Source organism: Lacerta agilis, chromosome Z, assembly GCF_009819535.1.
Source record: "Lacerta agilis isolate rLacAgi1 chromosome Z, rLacAgi1.pri, whole genome shotgun sequence".
In the NCBI taxonomy this organism is placed as follows: Eukaryota; Metazoa; Chordata; class Lepidosauria; order Squamata; family Lacertidae; genus Lacerta; species Lacerta agilis.
Genome location: NC_046331.1, coordinates 2,445,014 through 2,466,643, shown reverse-complemented (window position 1 = coordinate 2,466,643; position 21,630 = coordinate 2,445,014). Strand labels below are relative to the sequence as shown.

At 47.5% G+C, this 21,630-nt stretch overlaps 1 protein-coding gene and 1 non-coding gene across 3 annotated transcripts in view; one reads left to right on the top strand and one right to left on the bottom strand.

The window, feature by feature from the left end:
• SLC27A4 (solute carrier family 27 member 4) overlaps nt 1–18,593 on the bottom strand; it is a 32,869-nt gene extending 14,276 nt beyond the window's left edge. Inside the window, exons 1-5 of one of the 2 annotated variants that reach the window (XM_033137862.1) lie at nt 18,498–18,593; nt 9,102–9,231; nt 8,373–8,539; nt 2,842–3,236; nt 2,027–2,185 (exon numbers count right to left, since the gene is read on the bottom strand). In XM_033137862.1, coding sequence (XP_032993753.1) covers nt 2,027–2,185; nt 2,842–3,236; nt 8,373–8,533 — 715 coding nt within the window. In that variant the 5' untranslated portion in view covers nt 8,534–8,539; nt 9,102–9,231; nt 18,498–18,593. Of the gene's footprint in view, nt 1–2,026; nt 2,186–2,841; nt 3,237–8,372; nt 8,540–9,101; nt 9,232–13,587; nt 13,657–18,497 lie in introns of those variants that run through there. The other variant, XM_033137863.1, reaches the window with a different exon arrangement.
• An 827-nt stretch (nt 18,594–19,420) lies between these two features.
• Nucleotides 19,421–19,514, top strand: TRNAR-UCU. Its single transcript has 2 exons — nt 19,421–19,457; nt 19,479–19,514. It is a non-coding gene; the product is annotated as a tRNA-Arg (tRNA).
• Nucleotides 19,515–21,630: the final 2,116 nt, after the last annotated feature.

Sequence of the window (21,630 nt, the reverse complement as noted above, 5' to 3'; positions counted from 1 at the left end):
TTCATGACATAGGAAAACAGCCAAGTAAACAGCTATTTTGCTGGAAGAGGGTCAAGATATTAACTGATATGCATGAAATATCATATATAGTTATATAATCCCTAGTATAGTAAGATAAGACCTTTGGAGCAGGCATTCTAAAAAAAAGTTTTTTATGAACCACCCTAGAAGGGCAGTAATTGTTCCTTGATAATTTGTTATCCCCTCCGTTATGGAACATGTGGTGGTCTGCCCCCTACGCCCCCCCCTTGCTATGCCCCTGGTTGAAAGATTCAGGGTAACCTTTGCTATATAGTGGCACTGGTGTTCCGTGGAAAAGCAGAACTTCAGTGCCAGCACCTGGCTTTATTCTGTGGCAGGGTACGCTTTTTCCTGTCAGAGGCCACATTCCCTTGGGGGTGGTCTCCCAGGGGCCGCAGGCCAGCTGTGGGCAGGAATGGTGCCAGTGGTGGGCAGGCCAGCCATAAGGTGGGCAGAGCACCCCTTTACTGTATTTCTGCCACCCTCTTTCCCGCCATTTGCTTCTCCTCACCACCCACATGAAATTCGCAGGCTGCACGTTCCCCAGCCCTGTTTTTAAGGAGCCTAATAATTACCAGCAAAAATTAGACAGGCACTCGATGTTATGGTCTTTAGGTGCCTGCCTACTGAAGATGTTTCTGCTTAAGAAGTCTTTCCCTGAGTTGTGACACAGTCATTTATGAAATAAACTGTTGCAAAACAGTTTATAAATTTGCAAAACATTGGTCCATCCAGCTTAGTACTACCTCCCTCAGCCCTGCCTGAAAGGATAGAGATGGAACCTGGCATCATCTACATGCAAAACAGATGCTTCACCAACCCCCATATAAATAATAAGCTGTTTTCGTGTGGCGACTTAAACTCAACACTGATGTGAACAGCTGTGTTTGTCAATCTGAACTTATTACGTGGCTTATCTCTGTAGAGCATGGCGCAAGTATAACTTAAATATGACATGAGATTCTCCACCATGAATCTTGCTTGACCCCAGTATAAGCCTGATACTAGCCTCAATTCAAAAAGTGTCCTGAAGCCATTCAGGCTTACCCTGAGTTCCTCAAACCTTGTGAAGGTCAACACATGTAAATCAAGTTGCCAGCAAAGTCTACTCAAACTCCTGGTAATGGAAAGGCAGGGAGCAGATGAAAGATAGCCAGTTCAGTCACAACTCACTAGGATGATTTTTTTATTCAAACACTTTTTGCAAGATGGTGAGGTGAGATGCAGGCAGGAAATTCTGGGATAAATTTCAAAGCACAATAAATCTAGCTGCTTATGTTATTAGCGTAAGCCCAGGTAGCAAAATTGCCGTGCTCATTTCTGTGAGCTTTTGAGAGCAGGTAGAGATTCTTCCACTCTTTTGGTGTTTGTGTATGGGAGAATTCGCTGCCTGCCTAAATCATAATTTTACTGTCTGAAACAGAATTCATGCATTCCGTCATTTTCATTTCATATAACAAACCAAGCTTTCTTTGTTAATGTGTCTCTCAAGAATCCTAACGTAAAGATGTCTGTTTGCCTCTAAGAATTACTGGGCTGCCCGTCTGGTCTTTAGGATAGCCTGTATCAGGTGTCAGGAGTTTTATTCAGGCAAGAATAGAGACAGACATATATTCATGAATGGACAAATGCCATAACTCTAGCAAAACATTCCAAACTTCTTGTTGGTGTGTTTGTATGAATACACAGTGCTGAACACGCATGTGACTTCAGACACATCCTGCCTCAGTGACTTGGGGTTTGGTCTTTCTTTTTCAGAGTTAGCTCCTGAGTAATATAATAATAATAATAATTTATACCCTGCCCATCTGGCTGGGTTTCCCCAGCCACTCTGGGCAGCTCCCAATCAAATATTAAAAACACAATACAGCATTAAACATTAAAAACTTCCCTAAACAGGGCTGCCTGTTTAGGCAAAAGAGTAAGCAAAAGAGAACGAAAAGGCGGTAGCAATTTCATAGAAACATGCCATGAAAAATGGTTCCTACCCGCTGCTTGTGCCTACCTAGGAATCCCTTGTCTGGGGGACTTGGTGAATGGCGAGATGCTTTTTCAATCAAAGGGTCCAGATGTTCTGAGCCTGGCAGCATGCTTTCCGCTTTCCAGTCGCCAGAACAGAAGAGGTGGGTGGAATTCCCAAGGGACGGCTGCACTTCCCGCAAGGCTAGAAAGGGAGAACAGGTGTTAGAAGCAGAAGCCCAGAGAACACACCACCTCTGCCACAGTGGCGCATGTATCTATAGCTGTAGGTCTTCATGGTGGTTCATGTTCTACACCAGGGATGGGGAAACTGTGGCCCTCCATTTGTTGCTGATGGAAGTCATGAGTCCAGCAACATCTGGAGGTCTTGGCTCAGTGTGAATATTTTAGGACAAATAAGTGCATCAAAGAGTATTTTAAATATGTGCAATCATATGTTTGAATCTTCCATCTGTTCTTTATAGGCTCTGCTTTAGCAGGTTTGTGACCATATAATAAATGACTGATGGGTTGTATAGCTATGTTTAGAAATGTGTGCGTCAATACAGAATGCGTATTTCTGTACAGACTCTTTAAAAATATATCTAAGATTAATGCAGAAACGGGGCAGAATGGGCTTATGAATAGACACATAACGGCTTTGACATGAAAATGAGGAGCTGGACTCCATTATCCCTGAAAATTGGTCATGCTGGCCTGGGGCTGATGGGTGTTGGGAGTCCAACAAAAGCAGGAGGGGCATAGGTCCCCTAGTCTCTTTTTCAAATAAACACACCTGCTCTTCTGCCTACTTTCTGCTCTGCTTCCTAGCCCCTGGGTTCCCCCCCACCTCCTCCTCACCATCAGCCAACTCGCTTCCAAACACGACGGCCTTTGAGTGCGAGATGTTGATGCAGTGAAGGAGCGACTCCTGCCGCACATGGGAGTTGAGGAGGGCAGCCTCCACACCGATCTTGGCCATGCCGAGCCAGAGACCAACATACTGGTTGCGGGATTCCATGAACAGGGCGATGACATCCCCAGAGCGGAAGCCTCTTTCATGCAGGAAGTTGGCCACCTGGTTGGAGTAGTTATCTAGGTCTTGGAAGGTCCATGTCTCGCCTGTCCCCTGGAAAATCAGGGCTGCTTTTCCTGGATGCTTGCGTGCCGTCTGCTGGAAGAGCTTTGGGATTGTGTACTTGTGCTTCACGTACCACCAAACCTTCAACCGAGTCATGAGGACAACATATCCAGTCCTGGCAAGGAGAAGAAGGCACAAGTAAGGTTTCTTCCGGGAGACAGAATCATAGAGAAGAAGAAGAGAAGAGTTTGGATTTGATATCCCGCTTGATCACTACCCGAAAGAGTCTCAAAGCGGCTAACATTCTCCTTTCCCTTTCTCCCCCACAACAAACACTCTGTGAGGTGAGTGGGGCTGAGAGACTTCAGAGAAGTGTGACTAGCAGCCAAAGGTCACCCAGCAGCTGCATGTGGAGGAGCGGAGACGCGAACCTGGTTCACCAGATTACGAGTCTGCCGCTCTTAACCACTACACCACACTGGCTCTAGAGGTGTAGAGTTGGATGGGACTCATAGCTAAAGAATCCCTGACAGGTGGCCATCCAACCTACGCTTTAAATTATCCAATGGAAGAGAGTCTATCACCTTCCGACGGAGTCTGCTACACTATTGAATGGCTCTTGCCCCTAGAAAGTTCTCCTTCCTTGTAACTGGAATTCATTGGTTTGGGCCTCTGGAGCAGCAAAAAGCAGCCTTTCGGATATTTGAAGATGGCTCTCCCTCTCAGGCTCCTCCAAGCTAAACATACCCAGCTCCCTCAACCGCTCCTCATAAGGCTAGGTTTTCAAGCCCTTTATCAACAATCTTGTTTGCCGTCCTCTGCACACCTTCCAGCTTGTCAATATCCTTCTTCAACTGTGATGCCCAGAGCTGGACATAGGACTCCAGGTGGGGCCTGACCAAGGCAGAGATGCCATGATTCCAGTTGGCCAGCTCATCCCAAGAGAATGGGGAGGAACCACCACCCACTTGTCTTCACTGAAACACTCTTGACAGTATGGCAATCTCACGCCACTGTGTCTCCATCAAGCCTGTAGGTGTGTCCAACTGAACAAGAACCAGGATACATTTAATGGAAGAGGGTTTCGCAAACATCCCCTCCTAAACTCGCCCTTATTGCAAAGTCCCACCTACACACCCAGCCCGCTGCCTCCTCAGCACGCAGTCACAGAATTTTCACATGGGGCTAACTGTAGGCACAGGAGGGATGCCTTATACCAGGTGACACTATCCAGCCGAGCTCCAGTACTGGGGGTGGGGGCTCTCTCATCACCTGCGACATGGTGGGACCTTCCGCATGCAAAGCAGGTGCTCCACTGCTGAGCTACAGCCCTCCCCAAACAGGAACACAGGAAGCTGCTAGGTACAAGTCAAAATATTGACCCACCTAGTTCAGTATTGTCTACACAGACTGGCAGTGGCTCTTCAGCATTTCAGGCAGTGTTCTCTGCCAGGCCTACGTGGAAATGCCACCAGGGAATTGAACCTGGGACATTCTGCTTGAAAAGCAGATGCTCTGCCACAGAGCTAAGGTCCCTTGCCATTAATATATTAGTGCTCTCCACTGGAAAATTGAACTCTATCTCCCTAGCTGCCTGCCAGTACTATGAAGCCAACCTGCTTGTGTTTTTCATTTACATTATATTTGTATACCACCTTTTCCTTCAAGGTGGTGTGTTCTCGGCTTCCAATTTTTATCCTCTCAACAAACCTGTGAGGTACCGTAGGTTAGCCTGAGAGGCAGTGGGTGGCCCAAGGATACCCAATGAGTTTTATGGCTGAGTGGGGATTTGAACCCTGGTCTCCCAGGTCAAATTCCAACATTCTAACAATTACCCTACAATGGATCTGTTGAGTGGGACCCCTAATATATAACACCAGCACTAGAAGACTGTATCTGCAGTTCTGCATCTAGTTATGGGTGCCACATTTTAAGGAGGACATTGATAAACTGGAAGGTGCCCACAGGCGAGCAACCAAGTTGGTGAGGTGTCAGGAAACTAAGCCCTACTGTTGAAAAAGCTGGGAATGTTTAGCCCAGAGAAGAAAATACAAAGTGGAGACATGATAGCCATCTTATAATACCTGAAGGCTGTCCTGAAAATGACAGAGGAGACTCATTCTGTGTTGCTTCAGAGGACAGGAATAGAACCCTATGGCGGAAATGGCAGGGAGCAGATTCTGGCTAAACTTTAGGAGGAACTAATTGACACAAGGGCTGTTTGACTGTGGAAATGGCTATCTTGGAAAGTGGTGGGCTCTCCTTTCATGGAGATATTTGAGCAGAGGCTGGATGGCCACCTGTGAAGGAAACCTCAGGAAGGAAGAGTGCTCTTGTGCTCAGATCCTGCTTGCAGGTTCCCCACAGATATCTAGTTGGCCACTGTCTGCGAGAACAGGATGCTGGACTTGAAGGACCTCTGGTCTGATCCAGCAGGCCCTTCTGATGTTCTTATCTTCATCTAACAAAAAGGAGGATTTCTCTTATTGAGTTTCAAGGACGTTTCCCTCTGTTGCAGGGTTTCTTAGACCAGGGATTGTGAGAGGTGATTGCAACACTGCCACACCCTGAAAGGAGCCATGCTTGATTCTCCTCCTTGTGTGTGTGTGTGTCCCCTTCAAAAACCAGTTTTGCCTGAACAAAGGCAGTGTCTTGGCATCAGACCAGGAAAAGTCATAGACTAGAAAGCTTGGCTGTTGGTAATTTCTTAGGCACGTCTGAAGTCCAAAGTGCAGACTGGCATGGAACAGTACTTCAAAGGAGATTTGGCAATTTGATCACAAATGAGCAGCAACATTTTATTCCAAGCAGAAAGAGAGAAGATTCTGTCATCTCTCAACGTTGTTCCTCACATTACACCAGGGCTGCCGATTTGCGGGGGGGGGGGGGGGCCTGTGGGAACTTTTGGAATTCTGAGAGTGCCATGGACACTGCCCTGGCCCTTTGGTTGCTTTGTTTGCCTCTCTCCCAGGTCAAACCCTGGCCCCAGCACAAACAGAAGAAGGGCACATGCACATGAATGCACACACATACAGCCTTTCTGCATAAAAGTTACATACAGAAGATTAAAACAAAGGAGTCTCTTGAATCGTCATCTTTTTGCTTTGGGTCCCCGCCAAACTACCATCAAATAAGGCTTACAATGGTAGGCTGCACAGAAAATTAATCACAGATCTGGTGCTTGCCAGTAGCACAAAAAGTATTGATCCAAGGCATAGATCCTCGTGGATCTTAATGGTCCCCCCCCCCCACAACTCATCAGTGGGAACATTTGGGTGAAAGAAAGCCTTTTCAGTTCTTTCTAGGCTCTCTGTGAAAGTGACACAGTTAGGCAAAGGTCTTACTCAGTCTCTGCTTTTTAGTGAATCTGAAAATACCTTGGAGAGCCTTGTCAGTTTCACCAGTGCTGGGAAAACCTCTCCCAATCGCTCCTTCTCCCTGACACCACTGCTTCTGCTGCTCCAAGGAGGGGTGTGAGAAGCTTTCTTCCAAAGGGTGTATTGGACCATCAGTGTGGATCATGGGTAGGCAAACTAAGGCCCGGGGGACGGATCCAGCCCAATTGCCTTCTCAATCTGGCCTGCAGACTGTCCAGTAATCAGCGTGTTTTTACATGAGTAGAATGTGTCCTTTTATTTAAAATGCATCTCTGGGCAGTGGTGTAGGAAGCCTCTTCGCTGCCTGGGGTGGCACCCCCCTGGGGGCGGGGCGTCACGGTGTGTGCGTCGTGATGTCATGGTGCATGCGTCGTGACGCCACGACGTGTCAGATGCACTGCACATGCCCAGAATTTCTGGGCATGCGTAGTGGATCCGGCTGGTGCTGCTGCGAGCTGGCGAGGGAGCGGTGGGTTGGGCAGCCCCACGACCCAATGCTCGCTCGCCGGCTTGCCGTGGGAGCAGCAGCGCCGGCCAGATGCATCCGGGCCGGCACTGCTGCTCCCATGGCAAGCCGGCGAGTAAGCAGTAGCTCGTGGGGCTGCCCCGTCCGGACGGGGTGCTGGGCGGCAGGGGAGGGGCTGGGGAGTGTCACCCCCCTCCCCTGGAACCTGGGGCGGAGCGCCCCCTATGCCCTGCCCTTCCTGCGCCACTGTCTCTGGGTTATTTGTGGGGCCTGCCTGCTGTTTTTACACGGAGCAATGGATTCAAACTACAAGAAAGAAGATTCCACCTAAACATTAGGAAGAACTTCCTGACAGTAAGAGCTGTTTGGCAGTGGAATTTGCTACCAAGGAGTGTGGTGGAGTCTCCTTCTTTGGAGGTCTTGAAGCAGAGGCTTGACAGCCATCTGTCAGGAATGCTTTGATGGTGTTTCCTGCTTGGCAGGGGGTTGGGCTGGATGGCCCTTGGGGTCTCTTCCAACTCTAGGATTCTATGATTCTATGAGTAGAATGTGTGCTTTTATTTAAAATGCATCTCTGGGTTATTTGTGGGGCATAGGAATTCGTTCATTCCCCCCCAAATAAAATATAGTCCAGCCCCCCACAAGGTCTGAGGGACAGTAGACTGGCCCCCTGCTGAAAAAGTCTGCTGACCCTTGGCGTGGATGGACACCAGCCTTCCCTAACCAGGTGCCCTCTAGATGCTGTTTGACTCCAACTCGCATCAACCTCAGCCAATGGCGAACGGTGGGGGATTATTGGAGCTGAAGCCCCACAGCATCTGCAGGGCCCTACATAAGCAGCTGCTGATGGCAACATGGCAGAGAGCAGGGGAAGGCACAAGCGTGGGACATTCAGACATAGGCAAGTTGCCCTGGGACACCACGGAGAGGGAGCAGAATTCGCTGAGCAGTTGCCTGTTCTTCTTGCAACTACACATTTAAAGTAGGAAGCAGCCCTCTTATCGGGCTGTGGCTGTTCGTTCATCTAACCCTGTATTATCTGTCCCAGGGAGCCTGACCACTGGTCATGCTGGATGGTGCTGGATGGGAATTGTAGTCCCAAGTGCATCTTCATGGCACCGTGCTGGATCCCCCTAATCTGTTCTGACTGGCAGTGGCTTTCCAGGGCCCCCATTACTTCCTGCTGGCCCTTCCAACTGGACATACCAGGGATAGAAACTAAGCACTGTGTACTCTTCCACTGAGCAATGGCCCCTCCCTGTAACCAGCACATACCCTTTGCTTCAAGACCCCCGAGTGCTGCAGCTAGTGCCAAAGCTTGCATTTCTCACGTGCTTCCGAGAAACCCACATAAACTCTGGACCTACGGCTACATCAAAATGACTGCTGTAAAAGGCACGTTAGCAAGAAACATATAAATCAGATGAAGCCACACAAAGGAGGTTCGGAGTGGGTTTGCAAAACTTACGAAACATCCCGTCTGGCCGTCTTGATGACGATGCGAAGGAAAGTCCATCCTCCGGATCCCAAGTAGAATATTAAGAGGGCTGGGATCACCTGGATCCATGGCAGCTCCAGGAACAGCCGGAAGACCACGAAGAGGAGAAGCAGAGCCACCGAACGTAACATGCTGGCCTGGGGACGGGAGAGAGGGAAGTTCCCTTTGGTGAGATGAAGAGCGCACCCTTCTTATTGCACATTCAGGACTATTTGTGCTCATGATAGTAAGAGGGATATACCACCATGTTTTCAATGCAGCAAGCGCTTTGGGGTAGACTTACAGCTGCCCTTTCAACCAGTGTGTGCCCTGTAACCCTGCTGAAACCCTGCAACTTTTCATGCCACAAATGTTCCAGAGTTGTCCCGTTTTCATAACGAAAGGGCCCCTCCAGGCAGCAATAATGCAACCACGTTTGGGAAAGCACTGCAGAACAACTAATAAAGTGGAATGATGTTTGGACACTCCAGTGTAAATCTTTAACTAATGCACTATTATTGCACCAATGACATGTTGAAGACTATCCCCCCCCCACAAAAAGACCCCAACCCAACACCTAACTTGGATGACCCCTTGCTTTCCAAATAGCTGGCCCTAAATGGCCACTCAGGTTGGCCACATCTGTCCGCCTTTGCTAAACTGTGGACAAAGACTTTAAATAATAACATTTATTTTTTAAAAAGCCAAGGCCCAACTCACCGAGGGAAATCTGGGCTTGCAATCCTAGCTAATTCTTCTCCTGCACAAGGTAGCCTTTTGCTTCAGTGACGTCTCTCCACCTCTTTGCTTCACCTTCTCCCAACAGAGAGAATGCTATTTGGACCATAACCTAATGAGCAACAGGATAAACACGTACAGAAGTCCAAGGTTATTGATTATTTTTCTGGCCTGTTGTGCTTTTGTGGTTTATCTATACCAGGGGTGGGCCAACTCCCAAAAGACTGCGATCTACTCACAGTTAAAAACTGGCAGTGATCTACCCCCTTTTGGGGGGCTTCAGGTCAAAGTTGTTGAGCTTTTTTTAGGAAGGAGGAAGCCCATTTTTGGGGGGTTCGGGTCAAAGTTATTGGGTTGATTTTCAGGGAGGAGGTAAAATGCTGAGCTTTTTTAGTTATCTACCACAGACATCTAGTGATCTACCAGTAGATCACAATCTACCTGTTGGACATGCCTGATCTATACCATATGGAAGGGAATATTATAAAAGTCAATTTCTGGTCTGTGACCATAATAAAGAAATCCATTCATTTGCTATAAAAGTCAGGTTTGCTGCAAGCCTCAAACTTCTGCAAAGTAAGCGCTCCTCCACCCTAATGAGATCAATGCTGCCATTGACTCTGGCCACAGTTAGGGTGAGACTCTGGTATTGTGAGAGGTACACGTTCAGGTCACTTAACATGGTTTAACTTGCCTGCCGGGCATTCTCTGTTCATCAGTAACACGGTATTTCTTTGAAATATCCACCAACAGCAGCCTTCACCAGCCGGACGCCCTCCAGATGGTTTGGACTACCATTTCAGCCATTTCTGATAATTGGTCATGCTGGCTGGGGGTGATGGGAGTAGTACTAGACCAAAACAACTCTGGAGGGCACCAAGCTGAGCTACAGGAATTTTGGTATGATTGTTCAGGAGACGATTCTACCACACAAGTTTGAAAACCATCTCAGTCCTAACTCCCTGCTTCCTCTCTTACCATGGGGATTATCCACTGACACTGAATTGCTGGAGGTGCAGGACAAGCCGAAAGAAACACTTCTTCATGCAGTGCATACTTCAGGGGTGTGGAACCTCAGGTCTAGGGGCTAAATGTGGCCCTTGAAACCTCGCCACCTGGCCCTTGGGACATTTCCAATGCCAGAACCTCTCCCCAGGCCACCCCCTTGACTGGATCCGCTTTGCACCCTTCCTAAGTGTTTCTGCCTGGCTGAAATGTGCCAATGAATTCTGATAATGCCTGGATACGAGATAAAGAGGTGTGTGTGCAGAAACTAGCCTATTTCACAAAGGTAACAATTACATCTGACGCTCTCCCAACTTTTGCTTCTGGCTCTGTCTGCCACGGCATCCGGCATCTGGACATCTGCCCACAAGGCCAGCGTTTCCCTAACCTGGGGGACTTCAGTAACATACTGAAAAATTCAGGGTGGGCAATTACAGCTGATTGGGAGGTTTACTTTACAGCTGATTGGGAGGTTTACTGCAACTGCAACAAGCCCACTTCCCCAAAAAGATTAGACTTCTTTTAGGTAAGGTAAGTGCCAGGAAAATGCAGTGCAAAGTGCAGGATAACAATAATAATTGATTTTTCCTGCTGGCAGCCTGGATGGAGAAGTGACCGTAAGTCAACTCCGCAGAACTTGTTTGGAAGATTGCACTTGTAGATGAACTAACACAACGCTGCAAAGTAGTCAGAGGCAACATTGCCAGAAATAATTAGTCTCCCTGCATTTCTTCCATTGATTCGCCACCAGAAGAAACTTCTGCTCACTTTTCTTATGGGGGGGGAGTGTTATCCTGGTATCCTGAATTTTACCCTGATATTCTGAATTTTCTTTATTTATACATCATGGCGATGATTCTTGCCAAGTGTTTAAAATAGGTTGTACTTAACTTTGCAAGTCTGCAAAGTTTGGCATTTATCTACACTGTATATTCTTTCCAAAGTGTGCAATTGGAATGAAATGTCATTAAACAGCCAGTGCTGTCTACACTCCCCTGCCTACTGAGACCAAGCAGGAGCCTTGACTGTGCTCTTTTCGGCACCTCCTAAAACATATTTGTTTAGACAAACCTACCCAGGTGCTTAGAAAGTTGAGGACAATTGTGTAGTATTTCAACTTTTCTATGTTTTAAAGTACGGTTGTGAATTTTTCTTGATGTTATCATCTTCTTAAAAACCACTTTGAAAGGTTTTTTTTGTTGTTTTTGATTTTAACAGTCAAGCGGACTATAATTAATAAGTACAAACATATCCAAACCATTGGCTTCAAGTTACAAGAAAGGAGATTCCGATTAAACTTCAGGAGAAACTTCCTGAGAATAAGCACTGTTCAACAGTGGAACGGACTCCCTCAGAAGGTGGTGGACTTTCCTTCATTGGAAGTTTCTGAGCAGAGGTTGGGCGGCCATTTGTCACGGATGTTTCAGTTTAGTTTACAGATTAATAAATAGATAAATAAAATTCCTGCATTGGGGGAGGGGGGTTGGGCTAGATGACCAACTCCAAGATTCTACGATTCTATGATCTAAACAAATGCTGAATGGACAGATCTTTTGGAAGTACCACAGCTGTATTCCATGTGTTCTGGACTCCCACAGTCCCTAACATGCTAGCTGGGGCTGGTGGTAGCCAGTGTGGTGTAGTGCTTAAGAGCGGTAGACTCGTAATCTGGTGAACCGGGTTCGTGTCTCCGCTCCTCCACATGCAGCTGCTGGGTGACCTTGGGCTAGTCACACTTCTCTGAAGTCTCTCAGCCCCACTCACCTCACAGAGTGTTTGTTGTGGGGGAGGAAGGGAAAGGAGAATGTGAGCCGCTTTGAGACTCCCTAGGGTAGTGACCCAGCGGGATATCAAATCCAAACTCTCCTCTCTTCTTCTTTTTGACTGCCACAACATCTGGAAGGATGGGGAAGTCTGCCCTAGGGTCAAGGGCATGATCCAATGACCCTGGCCAAAAAGTGAGTTGTGGGGAAGGGCTTACAGAAAATAAAGGAGGTGGTTCTCTTATAACAAGGTGGTATTAACTAAGTGTGGTCTGCCAGGTGGCGCTGTGGGTTAAACCACAGAGCCTAGGACTTGCCGATCAGAAGGTCGGCGGTTCTAATCCCCGCGATGGGGTGAGTTCCCATTGCTCGGTCCCTGCTCCTGCCCACCTAGCAGTTCAAAAGCATGTCAAAGTGCAAGTAGATAAATAGGTACCGCTCCGGTGGAAAAGTAAACGGCATTTCCGTGCGCTGTTCTGGTTCACCAGAAGCAGCTTTGTCCTGCTGGCCTCATGACCCGGAAGCTGTACGCCGGCTCCCTTGGCCAGTAACGCGAGATGAGCACCACAACCCCAGAGTCGGACACAACTGGACCTAATGGTCAGGAGTCCCTCTACTACCTTATTAACTAAGTGAAAGTATGTGTAACTGAAATAAACACATATTCTTCCCCTTCCCGCATCCAACCACATTTGCCTCTGGTATGACAAGCATGCCCCTATTTTCAGCTGTGATAGCATCCAATGCCCCTTTGCATGTGTGCATCTAGAAAGGCATCCCTGAGGCGCCACAGGAATCCGGCACAGCTCTTAGATGTTTGTTAAGCACCTCAGCTTCTGAAGGACTAGATTCTTCTCTGCAGCACAGGCTCCAACCCTGAACTCCAGACAAACCCTCCCTGGCCTCCAACCTATTCGTGCACATCACGCTCCCTTTTGATGTGACAGGGAGAAACAGGACGTTAGACAGGGCAACAGGAAACGCATCAGCTGTGCCGGTGGGGTTTGCAAGCCCTCAGATGACACTGCAGTTTGCAGGCTGTCCTCAAGCCAAGGGTTATTCAGCTAAAAAGCGGACAGATGAGGAGGATGGGGTTTGAAGAATCTGCCCCGCTTTGCTCTTTGTTTGTTGCTCTTGGGTGGCAAGTCAACAAAATGTATTCTGGTGGGCAAGTCAATTAGCCCCTTTTTTTGCTCAGAAAAAGAATAATTTTAAAAACCCTGCCAAAAAATTCTGTGTGTGTTTTTAAAGACAACCACAGAATTTGTACATCAGCAGTGCTATTGTAACTGTTCAGAATTATACAATTTGGAGAGACATCCAGTTTGATTTCCTTCAGAAGCTGGTCACACTTTGGGCCAAATTAAGCTAAATGCTTCTCTCACAATTTGCCGTTGTGTGAGCGGCTTATTGAAAGTAAAGAGCAGGAAGGGGGTGTGCTCTTCGGAATCCCTCACTAAAAAGGGGGGAGGGTTTCCCCCATCATTTTGAGCAGGGGTTCCCATGCAGGTTAACTTGGAAACTTCTGATAATACGATAGGGAACACCTTCCTGAAATAAGAAGAGGTCCCATCCAACCAAGCAGAATTTAACCTGTGCTCATCAGCCTCAATTTGCCAGCCTCAATTTACATCTATACACTATAAATCAACAGCCAAACTACTTTCCAAAATATACAGCACTGTAGATGAATCACTTACATCCCCAGGTCACTGTAAGCGGCACTTGAGCTCCCTCCTGCCTGCCTTCCTCTCCTCCAGCCTCCCGTCTCTGTTTCTACACCTCTTCACAGTTCCACCCTTATCTACCCTTCCTTCTCTCCCAGAGGGCAGAGTCATCCCCACCTACGCCTAGCAGCTATCTGGGCTTCGATCAAATCTCCCGAAACAGGTGCAGCAGCTTCTCCCTCGCCATGTGAACAGCACTCCGGTTGCACTCTCCCCCTCTGGCCTCACAGGATGTATCTAGCCCAGTATTGTCCACACTGACTAGCAGAGGCTCTCCAGGGTTTCAGACTGTCAGAATTCCCAGCCCTACCTGGAAATGGCAGGGATTGAACTTGGGACCTTTTGCATGGAAGGCAGGTGCTCTTACACTGAGCTATGGCTCTTCCCCAAAGGGAAGGGTTGAATCTGCTATTCAACTACCCTTTGAGCCATTTGATGAAGGGAAATGAGTTTATTAAGCAGTCAAAGTGGGAATCCAGGAACTGGAAAGCAGAGCTCCTATTACTCAACATTTGAGTTCACCATGGCTTATTATTGTGATGTAACGCCTCTGCTTTCTACTCACTGTTACAAACCTGACAGTCTTGATTCCTTTGACTGGACCTGTCACCAAGCAACCAATGAGCAAGCATGGACTTGGCAAAAAGAATGTTCATGCCCCCAAAACGATATTTTCCTTTAAAGCATGAGAGTATCAGGTTTCATTTGGGAGACAAGACAGATTTCTGGGAATTGTTGATCAGGAGTCAAGATGGATGAAAGGCATGCAGTGTGGGATGTGCACGTGCTTTGAGCATCTGAGGCAGGTTTAGTGGTTTTGCTACCTGTTATACTTGCTTCCACTGTATTCCACTTAGAATCATAGAATCCTAGAGTTGGAAGAGACCACAAGGGCCATCCAGTCCAACCCCCTGCCAAGCAGGAAATACCATCAAAGCATTCCTGACAGATGGCTGTCCAGCCTCCGCTTAAAGACCTCCAAAGAAGGAGACTCTGCCACACTCCTTGGCAGCAAATTCCACTGCCGAGCAGCTCTTACTGTCAGGAAGTTCTTCCTAATGTTTAGGTGGAATCTTCTTTCTTGTAGTTTGACTCCATTGCCCCGTGTCCGCTTCTCTGGAGCAGCAGAAAACAACCTTTCTCCATCCTCTATATGACATCGTTTTATATATTTGAACACGTAGATTTGTAAATGAGAGACACGCTATGAACACAAGGTGACTTCCCAGTGTTCTCTGAACTAGTGCAGAGGTGGGAAACTGTGGCCCTCCAGATGTTGCTGGGCCACAAAATCACCACCCCTGTTCTAGCACTGCCCTGTTGCCACACTGGCATGTTATGCTCACTCCACATTTCCAAGCAGTGAGAAGTTCCAGGGGCACAGCACTTTTCAGGCTTGGCTCCCCTCACAAGGTTGTTGCTGGAGGCTTAGTGCCATTTTGTAACATTAGCATTCATTTACAAATATGTAGGCTGAACACTCCAACAAAATGGGAAAGGGCCATCGTTCAGTGGCAGAGTGCACGCTTCGCACACAGAAGGTCCCAGGTTCAATCCCTGGCATCTCCAGGTAAGGCTGGGAGAGAACCCTGTCTAAAACCTTGGAGAGCTACTGCCAGTCAGTGTAGGCGAAACAGAGAGGGATGGACCAATGGCCTGGCTCTGTATAAGGCAGCTTCCTGTGTTCGTAATATCTTTGCACAACAGTCACTCACAACACACAGCCTTCCTTGGGCCTTTTAGCCGCGCTTTCTTCTTTCCTCAAATATGTTCTTTTGACACATGCATATCAATTAAATAACCGATACTGGCCTTTCCCCCAACCTTTCCACTGTGGACTTTCAAAACCTTTCCAGCCTTGAAAAGCAGAGGCCCATGATTAGAATCCTGATCCAGAGAAGCAAAGCCCTGCGCCATCTACGACAATGGCGAGCCCATCACAGTCCTGGTTGCCAGGGTGAAATATGGGCAGAGAAAGCTGCTTTGTGCCAAGTCAGACCAGGTATCTGAAGAAGTGTGCATGCACACGAAAGCTCATACCAAGAACAAACTTAGTTGGTCTCTAAGGTGCTATTGCAAGGATTTTTTTATTTTTTATTTTGTTTTAACTATGGCAGACCAACACGGCTACCTACCTGTCACCAGACCAGGAGGGTTCAGCGCCATCACAAGCCAAACTGGTGCCACCTCTGGCTGGGGCTGACAGCAGTTCTAGTCCAAAACCTCTGCAGGGCAGCGGGTTGGGGAAGGCTGGTCTCCCATGACTAGCAGCAGTATTTCACCACTGCCTGCTAAGAAGCACTCTCCTTCTTCCAGTATTATTATTCTTCCAGTATTACAGAGGTACCTTGGTTCTCAAACTTAATCCGTTCTGGAAGTCCGTTCCAAAAGCAAAGCGTTCCTAAACCAAGGCGTGCTTTCCCATAGACAGTAATGCAAAATGGATCAATCCATTCCAGACTTTTAAAAGCAACCCCTAAAACAGCAATTTAACATTAATTTTACTATCTAACAAGACCATTGATCCATAAAATGAAAGCAATAATCAATGTAAAAAGGTAAAGATAAAGGGACCCTTGACCGTTAGGTCCAGTTGCGAACGCTAATCTCGCGTTACTGGCCGAGGGAGCCGGCGTACAGCTTCCGGGTCATGTGGCCAGCATGACTAAGCCGCTTCTGGCGAACCAGAGCAGCGCACAGAAACGCCGTTTACCTTCCCGCCGGAGCGGTACCTATTTATCTACTTGCACTTTGACTTTGCACTTTCGAACTGCTAGGTTGGCAGGAGCAGGGACCGAGCAACGGGAGCTTACCCTGTCGCAGGGATTCAAACCGCCAACCTTTTGATCGGCAAACCCTAGCCTAGGCTCTGTGGTTTAACCCACAGCGCCACCCGCGTCTGTATGATAAAATAAATAAGACAGTATTGTAGATGATTAAGAAAAACAACAACACCTTACCTGCACTGATGATAGTTATTGTTTGGATGGGGGGCTTTTATCCATTTCTACATTAACACAATCAATCAATCAGTAGCTGAACTGGGTTCCACACAGTCACAAAAACAAATTAACCGAAAAAGCCTCAAAAACAAAAACACAAAATAAATAGCAAAAACACAAGCGCCGAACTTAATCCATTCCAGAAGTCAGTTTGACTTCTGAAATGTTCTAAAACCAAGGCGCAGCTTCTGGTTGGTGCAGGCACCCGAGAAGCAATAGCTGACAGCCGCATTGGACATTCGGCTTCCGAAAAACGTTTGAAAACTGGAACACTTGCTTCCGGGTTTTTGGAATCTGGGAACCAAGGCGTTTGAGAACCAAGGTATCACTGTACACGGCTTTGAAAACAACAACAACACAGATACACTTATCTCCCAAAGTTCACCACCAACCAGTGATTTCCTTATGGCTGCCCTTTATATATACAGTATATATACACACACACACTGAAGTGAAAAGGACACTTTATGCTTGGAAATTCTTAATTCTTAAGATTCTTGTGATTCATAAAAAGTACCTTAATGCTCACAAAGTGTTGAACTGGAGGCCAGGTGGGGTAGAAGATCTAGGCCTCAGAGATCAGGACAGGGTCAGGAATGTGGAGGGGCCTCCTCAAAATCTTAACTCAACCCCCCCCCCCCCGACCTAGGTCTGAATGGGGCAATGTCCTGATCTCTTTAAGGTAATTTCTGTGCTACAGGAGAAGCACACACACAACACACTCAGTAAAATTGCCGGGCTTTTAATTTCTGGCAGGTTTTGTGGTCATGCTGCGGAGAGTGAATCCTATAGTATACTGGAGGAACTGTCTGCAGGTTAGCAAAGCAAAAACTGCAATTTCTCCCCCATCCCTTTCAATAAGAAATATCACACACAGGCTGCCTTGGTTGCTTGCGAAAACAGGTGCTTGCAACAGGAAACTCTGGGATGGGGGAAGGTTTCCCACACATATCAAATTATCTTTTTTAGAAGAAGGCAAAGCCTTAGAGTTATCTATTCATTTTACCCACCACCCAAAGGAGCATTAAAACACCAGCTCCTAAGAATGGACTTAAAAATACCCACCACACTCATTCTTGAAAAATGAGCCTTAAATTCTGAGAAGTCCTTTTCAGTGATATAAAACCAACACACAATCAAACATCCCAAATTGTCGTTCCCCCACCCCTTCACTCCATTTTACTCCACTCTCATTATCTGCAAAGGAATAATAGAGTACCAGCTTCACCCAGGAGCAGCTAGGCTTAGTCCTTCCAGCTTCACAGCAACCCTCTGGTGCTATTACGAAAAATAATGGGAAAGGGAGTGTAGCGATAATAGGCAACCCTGCTATTTATTATAAGCCTCGTTAGACATGATAAACGAGACACAAGATTAGGCTGTGAAGAATGCGCTCCTAGCAAGGTCTACTCAGAAGCAAGACCCGTCGAATCTAACGGGGCTTGCTCACAGGTAAGTGGAGGTAGGACTGCAGACTGAATTAGGGCGTCCGCAGCATTAAACCAAGCTAAAGCATAGCTGGGCCCTGACAGCTACAAAACGAAGGATATTATATATTATTACGCGCACACAAAGGAGAAAATAAGGTCAATGGCCCCGCTTCCTTCCTATCACGCCCACTCCCCAAACAGAAAGTGGGGGCGGGAGGGGGAGAGAGATGCAGGTTTTTATATACGCATCTTTGCACAATAGCCCCCCTTTCCTTAACACTCAGAAGTTGCGGGGATCTGGACCCACCCGGCTTTCGAATGAGCAGCAGCAGCATCTTGGGACATACCCCTTGACAAAAGGCTCCCCTCTCTTTCCAGCCCCCACCCCCCCCCCCCCGCCCCCGATGTAGCGCTCTGTGATGCTGCAGAGCTACACAAGACAGCAACCCACCTCTTCTCTCCTTTCCTACCGGAGCTCTGTGGCTACCGAGTGTCACAACACCGCATCCTCGCGGGGCGGAGGAGTGGATCCAGCAGTAACAGCTGGTTCAGCAGCTGTCAAAAAGGGCAGGATCTTGCCTTCTCCTGCCCCCTCGCCCTCGCCCTCCTCCTCTTGCGAAGGCTCTCCTGATCAGCCCAGCGGCTGCGGCTCCTCCTGGCTTTGGCACTTCCTTCCTCCTCCCTTTTCCACCTGCCTGCCCCCCCCCGCATGAGAATTGCAAGCGGGAGGGAAAAAAGGAAGAAATCAAACGAAGGCAGCAGCAGCAGCAGCAGCTACTCACTGATGCTGCAGGAGCTCTAGCAAAGCCAGAGAGGAGGGGGCGGGGAGAGAGAGAGAGAGAGAGAAAGCAGCGCTCTGCCGCAATGCACCTCGGGATTTGTAGTCTTTCCCCCCGCAGCCTTCCACGTGGGTGGGGAAGGGGTTTGTGCTTTGACTTTCCTTCTTTCTTTACTCTTGCACTGCTTTTTCCTTCTCTCTTTCTCCTCCACCACCTAGCTCGGCTTCCTACTGTCCCAGCTGGCCCCCCCCAGCCCCTGGTCCTATGACAATGGCCCTTCCACCACACGTTAAAACGACCTGAAGCAGTTTCACATTTTCTGGGAGGCTCATTTAACGTTTTTTTGTGTGTGAGTAAAGCAAGAGCTGGAAGTTTGCAAAAAAAGAAGTTTCAAAGGAGAAGCGAAGAGGCTCGTGGTGTCCCCGCCGCGTGTGCCTTGCAAAGTCGGTGGCCTTAAGACGCCTGCAAAGGAACAACTGGCGACAGGAAAAAGTACGGCTCCTCCTCTGTAATCAGATCAAGAGCTCAGCTGAGCAGCAACTGGTGGAGGGAGGGCAAAAAGAGGACGGGGAGGATCATCCCTCGCTATCTAGCAGGCTCTGTGGCGCAATGGATAGCGCATTGGACTTCTAGACTAATGACTGGGCGAAGTCATTCAAAGGTTGTGGGTTCGAGTCCCACCAGAGTCGCGTTTTGCTGGGCTTCCTTGAACTCAAAACTTTAAAAGAAGCAAAAATAAACAAATAACATGACCAGCTCCTCTGGGGGACAAAGCTGACTACATAAAAGTTTTGTTAAAGTATTTTTAAAAAATCCTTATGTATGTAAATTTATTTTGCATCAGTCGTAGCTGGAGACTCAAGTTGAAACCTGTATGCGTGCTTAGCTAAGAACTCGATGGGGCTTACTTCTGGGTAGATGCTTGCCAGGTGACTTCCAGAGTGTCACAATTTTGTGAATGGGCATACAGCCCCTAAAGTGGATTTGGTGCTCTTGCGCAGCAAACTCACTGCCCCATCCCCCAACAAACAGCACCATGGATTTTTTAAATTATTTTTTAATTATTATTTTTGCAGTAAGGAAAGTCATGGTTGCTGAATTGCAGAGTTGGAAGGGACCCTGAGGGTCATCTGGTCAAATACCTTGCAAAGCATCCTGCTCACATTTATCCCTGGGTGGGCTCAAACCACCAACCTTCTGCTCAAGAGCCAGACGCATTAACCCAAGGTGCCACAAGCTCCACATTAATGCTTAGGTGAAGTAGTTGGATAACTTCCCCTTGGAATTAGTGCTTGATGAACAGGACATATGGTAGAGCCCTAAGGTTTTTACCTGTAAATTAGGATGAATATCTTTATTAACTGATTAACTGACAGATTAAGACTGCAATCCCTAACCCCATTTACCTGGGAGTAAGCCTAATTGAAATCTCATGGACTTCTGAGTAGAAAGGGGGCACTTCCAGACTGTCACTATTTTGGGGTGGGATTCAAACACACAGCCGCAAATTCAGGTTGTGCAGTTAAGTTGACTGGGTGGTCTAAGGCATCAAACCCGCTTCACAACAAAAAAATCCAGCATGGGTGAGCTTGGCTTTAGGGGGGGGGGAGGCAGGCTTTGTTAGTGGGGGAAGAACCGAGTTATCTGTGATGCATTTGGTCAGTTAAGTATTTTTATTTATTTACTTGATTTATGGGGGGAACAAGTCCGTCCCCGTCCCCCCGCACTCCCTGGCTATGCCCATGGGATCCAGACATGGCAGTGGGGATAGTGGTAGAGGAAATGTACCAAAAAGTTCAGGATGACACTTCCTTTGGTGCAACATCATCTAACCTCCCTGCAAGCAAATCAGGATGAACGCTCATTAAGGGGTTTTCCATACTGGGCCAGTCTATACCTGGGCTTAATATGGATCTCGAGATTCCCTATGCTTTGAAAATCCAAATACGAGAGTTGTACTGACCGCATAGGGAATCTCTGGGTTTAGGGAGAAGAAAGTGTATGGCCAGTACTAATAGGTGGGGGGGGGGGACGACACGTCGAAAACAGTATAGCGACAGTGCCTGCTCAATGTTAATTAGGCTGGAAGTTCCAAAGTCTAAGGACTGAAAGACTGACTCCTAACACACGGAATGATTATTATATAGTCCTTGTAAAAAGACAAAGGAGTTGAAATAGGCTTAGTACAGTTTACTTGAATATTCCCCCTTCTTCTGTTTCACAGCTGGAATTAGCGATGTTTCTGAGGAAGCCAGAAGCCAAAACTTTAACTAAGCAGTCATAATAAACCTATTTCTGTGCGGTCATTCATTTATTTGCAGATATTATAATTTAGTGTTCTTTGACAATATCCGTTTAGTATCTAAAGCCTGCTTGATTGCAGTGTTGTTCAGTTGCTTATAAGAGGTAGATGTGGCTAACTGGGAGACATTTCATTAATTGCTGTGTTGTTCTAATGAGATTGCTTCACTGTATATTTTTATTATGGATGTTTATGTTTCAATAACCTTAGAATTAAGCAGTATATAAATTATTATTAATAATTATGTCACTCTTAAGGTAAAAGTAAAGGGACCCCTGACCATTAGGTCCAGTTGTGTCCGACTCTGGGGTTGTGGCGCTCATCTCGCTTTACTGGCCGAGGGAGCCGGCGTACAGCTTCCGGGTCATGTGGCCAGCATGACAAAGCCGCTTCTGGCGAACCAGAGCAGCGCATGGAAATGCCGTTTACCTTCCCGCCAGAGCGGGACCTATTTATCTGCTTGCACTTTTGGCGTGCTTTCGAACTGCTAGGTGGGCAGGAGC